Raw genomic sequence first — 8,739 nt, forward strand, 5'->3', positions numbered from 1 at the left:
TGGGGACTGAGCATCGGGCTGTGTGCAGGCTAGGCAAGCACTCTACCGCAGACCTACCTCCAGCCTTCTTTCTATGTTCAGAACACGTCTTACTGGGTTTCCCGGGTTACCCAGCTCACTCTGCTCCCCAGGTAATCTTGGAGTCTCTGTGTAATGACGGACCTGCACCACTGTGCCTCAAGCTGGGCAAGTGTATTAAAGTCTTTTCTTTTTTGAGACAAGATCCCACAGAACTCAGACTAGCTTCAAACTTGATTTGCCAAGGATGTCCTTGAACTTATTTCTTCTGTCTCCATCTTCCAAGTGTTGTGATTGGTACCATAACCAGAATTCTGAGGTGTTAGAGCTTGGTGCACGGATATAAGCCATCTACCAACCGAACAACATCCCCAGATATAGACAAGTGTGCTTAAGAGTTAAATTACTGTTTTCCAAAGTCAGAGAGAGGAATTCCCATGTACAAACAAACAGACAAATAAACCAGAGTATCTATTTTAGCTTACTTAAGCCAAGAATCTTGGAAGCACCACTAAATGGCAATGCCCAAGGCAGACTGTTGTTCTTCAACACATCCGCTGATATGTGGGGAGCTGTCCTGGGGAGGCTCGCCCAGGCACAGGGCACATCCCGCCTGACGCAGAGGCTGGTGACCTTTAGTACACGCCTTGCTCAGGCCAGTGCAGCTCCCGGGCGTAAGCCCCTTTGCAGCTGCGGATCTCTGTGTCTTTCTCCAAGCACTTGTTCAGACCTGGCACCCCAGATCGCCACCCGATGAAGCCCTGGGTGGTCTGTGGGATTGGAGGTGATGGACGGACCTGAAGGAGAAAGGCAAGGGGTGAGTCACAGGGAAGACTCTTCCCTGCCTGCCGTGCTGACAGGAGGAAGGCCTGCATTTCATGGTGGGGCAAATGGCCACGGGAGTGTCTGCAAGGTGCCCATGATGCCCCATGAGGCCTAGGGTGGAGAAGACAGAAAAACCAATATTAACCAGTATGTGTGGAAATGTGTGTGTGTGTGTGTGTGTGTGTGTGTGTGTGTGTGTGTGTGTGAAGGCTGGAGTTTTGGTTTTGTGTGTTCATTCAGTCTCCATTCTGTTTCTTTGGTAACACTGATCAAAAGCCACCTAGGGAAGAAACTGACTTATACTTCCAAGTCTCAGCTCATCAACGAAGGCATTCACTGCCGCATGCCGAGGTAGAAACCACGGAGAAATGTTGCTTGTTGCCCATAGCTCACTCACAGGGTCATGCTTATAGGCCTTTGTTCTAAAACCCAGGGCCACTTGCCTAGGGATGGCACTGCCTGCAGTGGGCCGAGGCCTCTCACATCAGTTTATAATCAAATACGTCCACAGGTTAGTCTGAACTAGGCTTTCCTTCCAGAGGACTCTAGGCTGGGACAAGTTGATGAGACTAAGACACATGCCTTAGGGTTTCTAGTCCTGTGATAAAACACCATGATCAAAAACAAGCTGGGGAGGTAAGGGTGATTTCATCTTACAGCTTGGAGTCTATCATCCAGGGAAGTCAGGGCAGAACAGGGCCGGAAGCTGGAGCGGCTGAAGCAGAGGCCGTGGAGGATGCTGCTCATGGCTTGTTGCCCATGGCTTGTTGCTCACGGCTTGCTCAGCTTGCCTTCTTAGAGAACCCAGGACCCATCAGGGGCTGGGCCCTTCCACATCGATCAGTAATTTAAAAATTGAACGGCAGTCTTGCCCACTCGCGAATCTTAAGGAGGCATTTTCTCAGTTGACAGTCTCCTTTCTCAAATGACCTTGGTTGGGGCAAGTTGCTGTAAAACTAGCCTGACTGATGTGTGTCTTCCTCAAGGGCTCCCTACCTTGTCTCACGGAATCTGCAGCTCACTGGTTCAGACAGTCTGGTGGCTCATGAGTCCGGGACATTCGAATGGGAGACGAGGGGTCTGCCCACGGGCTCTGGTGACCCTGTGGAACATCTCCTGCCCACTGCATTCCTTGATTTTTTGGTTGAGGATCCCTTCCTTGTTTGCCTGATTGCTTACCCAGCAGTAATGACTGGCAGTCACCACTCTGAAAAATGCTGGCTTCTGTCCCCAGTCGTGCAAGCACACTATCCATAGAACCCGTCTCCCTAAGGTGTTCCAGTAACCCTGAGATACAGGGACGAAGGAAGAAATGGAAACACAAACGCTGGGCCACTTGTCCAAGACAACACAGGAGCTGAACAGTAAAGTGGGACTCAGGCTCAGATCTCGTTGTAAATCTTGAACCTCCCTTCCTTGCCTGCTCCCATAGATTGTGTGCATATATGTGTGTGTTCGTACATGCTTGTGTTTGTGTTTATACTTACATGTATGTATGTTTGTATGTGCCTGTGTTTTCTATGAGCATGTTTAGAAATCCATGTGTGTGCGTGCACATGCCTGTTTGTGTTTATATGTGCAGGTATGTGTGCACATGTATGTGTGCATGACTCACATGTCCATGCAGGTGTTTTACCACAACCTGGTTGTGGGGTTCTTGTGGCTGCCAGCATGGCCCTGTCCTCACCCCTGGTAGTGGACAGACCACAGTTTGCGGTAGGACTTACTTCTTTCTAAGAAAACCGTATAAAAACAGCCTGCAAACCTTGATATATTTGTCCAAGGGGCTCACGGGCCGGACACGGAAGTGGCTGGGCAGCTCAATCTTGGGCTTTGGAGTATGTGGCTCTTCCTCACCTTCAAGCAGCTGAAACAGAACCCCAGAGACAGGAACGTCAGGCCAAGGCTTCAGGGCCTGGGTCCTTCATTCACATGTAACAGAGAACATTACTGGGGTTCCAAGCAGAGGTGCTACGGCCCCAGTATAAGCAGAAAATGGCAAAGCGGATCTGAGCTGCTAAGTTAGTCCTGAGTGGCCCTTGCTGAGGCCCCTTCTACTAGTCTTCCAGCCTAGGAATTAACACCCCATCATGGGACCAGAAGGGACATCCCTGGTCATGAACTCAAACTAAAAACTGCCTGTGCTGGCTTCAAGACCAAGCTTTCCAACCAGAAATGAATGCCCCACACCCTGGGAGATTTTAGAGCCATTTAAGACTCCCTGGAAACCCAATTTAATTACACACGAGGAATATTAATATCGAATCACTCATGAACAGTACATTATTAAGGCCCCTACTTTATGCATCGAATTTCAAACCGTATAACTGTCTAAGAATTTTAAAAACCTCATTACAAATGGCATAATTTCAAAGCTGTGCAGTGGGTGGGCTGCGGGTGGGGCTTGCGATGCCATGAGTTAGAGTATTGTGAACCATGCGGTTCTGGTCACTGTGTTCCAGCAAAGGAAGAGGACCTGCCTAGGGTCTGGCCAGAGGTAGCTATGTCACAGGCAGGCCATCCCAGAAGCCCTGTGGGTGTTTGTTATAACGAGGACCCACTCCCTCCAGAAGCTGAGCTTATGGTAGCGGCCTCTGTGATCAGCACGGTCTCTCTGCTCATGTCGCCACAGCTCAGCTGTGATGCTCGTCCCCTCTCATTCTGTCACCTGTCTGGACCCTAGCAGAATTTGTTTGACCCACGCTTTGGGGAAGGCACCGTCTCAGTTACTCCTTGTCTCCAGGCCTGCAGAGGGCCCCACAGACCTTTGTCCCACCTACACCCCAAGTCACGTCAGAGCTACCACTCCACTTCCTAGAAGGGAGGGGGTCAAGTGACCTCAAGGTGAGGCTGAGGCCAACTGGCTCCTCGTCTTTGTCCCTGCTTTGCCAGTCTTGTGCTCAGCCATCGTTCTTTGAACTCACTGGTCTCTTTATTAAAAATGGGCATGCAGCAGCTGCTGTGCAAACCACAACGTTGGTTTAGAGGAAATGCCCGGCACATGCCTTGCACCTTGAGAGTGCTCTGCAACCCCTCAAAGGAACCTCTGGATTCAAGGGAGCAGAAAAAAGTTAATTAAAGTGTGTGTGTGTGTGTGTGTGTGTGCGCGTGCATGTGCGTGTGCCCATGCCTGCACATGTGAATGCCCGAAGCAGACATCAGCTATCCTACTGTGGCTCTTACCCACAGTCATCCCCTCAGTCCCTCTCTTTGAGTTCATTCTTGCCAATTATCGGAAGGTAGCCATTTATTTCCTGCCATCACTGGCTACAGCCTGGAGTCAGGGGTGGGGAAGTGGGAGCCCCCGATGAACTTCTCAATTACCTTCTCCGTGGAGGTCGTTAAATAGCCCCACTTTGTCGGCCAGTTTTCCTGGGCTTCGTATTCAGCCTTCAGACGGTATCTCCTGAGAAACGGAAACACTAAGTGGGCCGTGATGCTCTCAGAAAGGCCACCGTGTGAACCTCTGAACCTGTGGAGACCTGGTGGCTTGCCTTTGTGTCCCGCACACTGGCTAGCGGGTCTGCAGGGGATCTGAGTGGCGCTGGAGCAGGAGAGAGGTCAGTGTCCTCGACAGAGTCTCCCTTAACTTATGAAGAGACCCTGGCAGGAGAGATGGTGCAGGTGGGACTGGGCTGACTACTGCAGGGGCATGTGACTGCTAGCCCTCTTAGGCTGGGGGCCCCACTACCCTTCGAGGAAGAGCAGCCAGAGGCAGACATACCCATGGGATGGGGTATTGAGTTGAAAAAGACACTTAGTCCTGCAAGTATGATGCAACAAGCATGAACTTGACGTCCAGACTTTCCTGAGGTGTTGTCCTCAGATCCCCCCACTCCAGCCCCACCCTTGCTCATTCCACATTAAATACAGTTCCTAGATGCCCATGAATCTAGATGAGTTGAGGGGCAGCTGGTGAGGCTCTGCAAACACTGATCCTTCACTTGGGAATCAGAACCCGCACCCCTCCCCAATCTCTGCATGTTTGGGGTCTGGCCAAGTTATATACCTAGGCCCAGAGCTTGGAAGACAAAGTCTATTTCTTTTTATTTTTTATTTTTTCGTGTGTGTGTGTGTGTGTGTGTGTGTGTGTGTACTACTGCTTGGCCCTCAAAAACTATCCATCACGGAAGTCTGCTGGCATCTTTCAGAGAATAGCCTTTCATTGCTCTTGGAGTCAAGGTCTCACTACGTAGACTGGGGTGGCCTTGAACAGGGTGGCCTGTTGGTCTCTGCGTCTCCAGTGTTTGGGTTAAAGATGTGGGAAACCAAACCCAGCCCTGGGTCTTTTAAAATTAACTTTTCTTCTTGTTTCAAAGAATCAAGGAAAACCAAGAAAGGCCAAACCTTCGATGTTTGTCAAATATTAGCATTTTAATTTTTTATCTTCTTTTTAAATTCCCTGTTGTAATTCTTCCAGTTTCCCCGGTGGGCAGGAAGGAGGGGCGAACAGACTGAGGTGTCCCTGTGTCCCCAGCGTTGTCCCCTCTCCTTCACGCTTCTGATTATCATAAGAGCACTCCTCTTGCGCCTAGAGATGGACTGTTATCTAGTTTTGGCGGGGAAACTGAGGCCGCCAAAGTGTGCGCTTGGCAGGTGAGAAGGGCCCAACCCAGTGGGTCTTACCAGATCTCGTCCTGGGCCACAAGGTTCATGCGCTCTGCGGCCGTGGTGCTGAGTGGCTTCTGCTGCGCCATGGCTCCTGGGGTCTCCACAAACCTGTATCCTCGTGCCCTAGACTCTGCGTCCTTCGTTGCTGGGAGACCGGTTGCCAGGTAACACATGACGCTTAGGCGGAGACCAAGGCCACTTACAGGGGAGGCGGGTCCCTGGAACTTGCTGCTGCTGGTCTCTGCCCTCTGAGCGCCCGGTGGTCACCCTGTCACGTGTCCCTTTGAGTGACCTCTAGCCCTAACGCCAACATCCCCACTTCTGTTTTAATGCTGGGAATTGCTCCCAGGGCATGGCACACGCTCCACCACTGACCCAGCCTTCACAGGGTATCCTTAAGTTTCTCAGGCTGGCCTCGAACTCATTCTGGTACCGAAGCAGACCTGTGCTTTGAGATGCTCCGGTCTCAGCCCCCTGAGTAGTCGGGATGGCCTGGTTTGTACCACCAGTCCTTGTCCCTGGCCCTTTTCAAAACTTAAGCCTCAAGCAAGGAGGTTAGAGCACCCATCCAGGTGCAGAATCCCGAGAGCACAGAGCTTGGCGATGTCTATTAGGAAGAACACATCCTGCCCGGATCCTGGGCATCACAAGCCAGCACTGCCAGCCACCTCCAGCCACTGCAGATGCCACTCTGCCCTCCCTGCGCCTCCCTGTAGAGCTTGGCTGGCCTTCACAGGATCTAGTACAGGCTGGCTTGTCTAGCCAGGCTTCTCTTGTCTGCTGAGGTCTGTGGCAAGTCATTGGTGTTGCTCTGAGAGTCCTCTGTGCACTTTTCTTTCCTGCTCAGTATTCCACCCGCCCCTGCCCAAGGACAGCGGGTCTGCCGAGGGTTTGACCTGTATTCATGCTGAGATGAGAAGGGATAGTACCGCCAGTGTCCTTGCTCCTGGGTGAGTGGGTCCTCAGGTAGGCTCTGGTCTTGTTCCTGACCACTGTTCCAGGTCACTGTTCTGTGGCTGGTGAAGCCTTTATGGGAGGGATGAAGTGGGTGACTAGGAAAAAAAGACCTGTTTCTTTCAATGTGCAGTCAGGCAAACCCTGCCCCTGCTTTGGGAAGCTTCTAGATGTCTCTGTGAAATTAAGAATAAGCCAAGCTGCTGGCTGCTGTGCTTGGCCTGATGTGGAAAGCTGCCCACCCCCTTCTGGAGGCCCGCTCACCCCTCCCTGCAAGCATTCCCTGAGGGCTCTGCTGTACGTGATGCTGTTTGGATGCTGAGGGTGCAGAAGGGAGGCGCATCACATGGACCAGGCAGGGAAGGATACAGGAGACAAACACCCGGACATGGTGAAGACAGTTAGGAATGATGAGAGTCACAGCAGGTATGATGTCAGCGATGATGGAGAGGGAAGGAGGCTTCCAGAAGAGGAGCTACGGGAGCAGAGTGACTCCTCAGTCAGCAAAGCACTCTGCACACAAGCATGGGGACCTGAGTTCAATTCCCAGAGCTCATATAAAATGCTAGGCATGGTGGCACACTCCTGCAATGCGACATTGGGGAGGCAGAGACAGGAGAGTCTCCGGATAGCTAAATTGGAAATCTCTAGGTCACCTCAGATACTTCATCTCAAAAGAACACAAGGGAGACAGTGCCTGAAAATGACCTCTGACCTCTACACACATGCACCCACACAAACGTGAACCTGCATACCCACACCCACTAACACCTACTTCCCTCCCCACGAAAATTGTTTGGGGCAGACCTTTCTGAGGGAGGGCACCATGTACAAAGATCAAAGCATTTTCTGCGGGGGGGGGGAGCAGTGCAAGGGCCTTGCGCACAGGGCACCCCAAGGAACATCCAGGACTACAAACAGGTGAGAACTCTGACCATGGACAGGCTTGGGTGTCTTATGTGGGCCCAGCTCCTGGCCCCACTTTTCATCACTGCGACCCGAATCCCCAACTCAAACGACTGGAAGGAAGAAAGTGGATTAGCTGTTTTCCCCACCACTGTGATGAATACCTGGCTGAAGGAAGGTTTATTGTGGTTTCCAGACTTCGGGGCATGAAGACACGGTGAAGGAGTGTGGGATAGCTGGTCACACCTCATTCACAATCAGAAAGCAGGGAGAGATGGACGCTGGCACTCAGCTCACCTCCTCCCGCTATTTAGTCCAGACCTCCAGCTGCCGGGCGAGCCTTACATGTCTAGGCTTCCCGTCTCAGTACCCCCGGCTGCTGAAGCCCATGAAGATGGATACCCTTCAATGCTGACCGGGGAAGAAACTTCAACTCCTTCTTCCCCTCCTCTACCACCTCTTCCTCCTCCTCCTCCTCCTCCTCCTCCTCCTCCTCCTCCACTTCTTCCTCCTCCTCCTCCACTTCCTTCTCCTCCTTTTTGGCGTTTCAAGGCAAGGTTTCTCTGTTTAACTGCACTGGTTGTCCTAGAACTTGCTTTGTAGACTAGGGTAGCCTCACATTTACAGAGATCCACCTGCTTCTGCCTCTCGAGTGCTGGGATTAAAGGCATGCACCACCACTGCCCGGTGGAAGAAACTTCTTAATTACGGGATTAGGGATTTGTTTGCCCTGGACAGAATCACTTGTTGTAGGGTCAGGTACATCTATCAACCCCTACTAGTGAGCTGTTGGCTGATATTTCTATCCCTCCTGATCCTGCAGCCATTCAACCCCAAAGAAACACAGAGGTCTACATTAATTATAAACTGATTGGCCAATTAGCTCAGACTTCTTATTAACTCTTATAACTTATATTAGCCCATAATTCTTGTCTGTGTTAGCCATGTGGCTTGGTATCTTTTTCGACAAGGCATTCCCATCTTGCTTCCTCTGGGTTTGGATGACGACTGCAGACTGAATCTTTCCTCTTCCCAGAATTCTCCTGGTCTCATCGCCCCGCCTCTACTTCCTGCCTGGCTACTGGCCAATCAGCGTTTTATTAAACAAGCACAAGGAACAAATCTTTACAGGGTGAAACCATTATCCCACAGCAGTGAGCTACTCTTCCTAGGACTCCAAGCCTTCTACCTTGGTTAGGTTTGATGTTAAGAGCCACCTGGAAGGAGAGCCGCAAACGGAGGAAATGGAGGATCAGAGGTTCTCAACCTGTGGGTCACAACCCCTTTGGGGGCTAAATGACCCTTTCACAGGGTTGCCTAAGACCATGGGGATACACATGTATTTACATTACAGTTCATAACAGTAGCAAAAGTACAGCTCTGAAGTAACAATGAAAAGAATTTTATGGCTGGGGTCACCACAAC

The 8,739-nt window shown here is 51.2% G+C and overlaps 1 protein-coding gene across 1 annotated transcript; it reads right to left on the minus strand.

The window, feature by feature from the left end:
- Positions 1–653: 653 nt before the first annotated feature.
- Positions 654–5,627, minus strand: C5H20orf85 (chromosome 5 C20orf85 homolog). Its single transcript, XM_038329887.1, has 4 exons — positions 5,470–5,627; positions 4,168–4,249; positions 2,609–2,710; positions 654–815 (listed from the first exon to the last, which is right to left on the minus strand). The coding sequence occupies exons 1-4, from the start codon at positions 5,625–5,627 to the stop codon at positions 654–656; spliced, it is 504 nt and encodes a 167-aa protein (XP_038185815.1).
- Between the last annotated feature and the right edge of the window lie 3,112 nt (positions 5,628–8,739).

Source organism: Arvicola amphibius, chromosome 5 (genome assembly GCF_903992535.2).
Source record: "Arvicola amphibius chromosome 5, mArvAmp1.2, whole genome shotgun sequence".
Taxonomy (NCBI): domain Eukaryota; kingdom Metazoa; phylum Chordata; class Mammalia; order Rodentia; family Cricetidae; genus Arvicola; species Arvicola amphibius.

What these genes read in the sequence shown, in the direction of transcription:
- C5H20orf85 (XM_038329887.1), bottom strand. Translation starts at nt 5,627, where the DNA reads ATGTGTTACCTGGCAACCGGTCTCCCAGCAACGAAGGACGCAGAGTCT. An exon ending in TAACGACCTCCACGGAGAAG is followed by an intron (nt 2,711 to 4,167) that starts GTAATTGAGAAG and finishes GTTCTGTTTCAG; the next exon opens with CTGCTTGAAGGTGAGGAAGA. An exon ending in CCTTGGACAAATATATCAAG is followed by an intron (nt 816 to 2,608) that starts GTTTGCAGGCTG and finishes TTTCTCCTTCAG; the next exon opens with GTCCGTCCATCACCTCCAAT.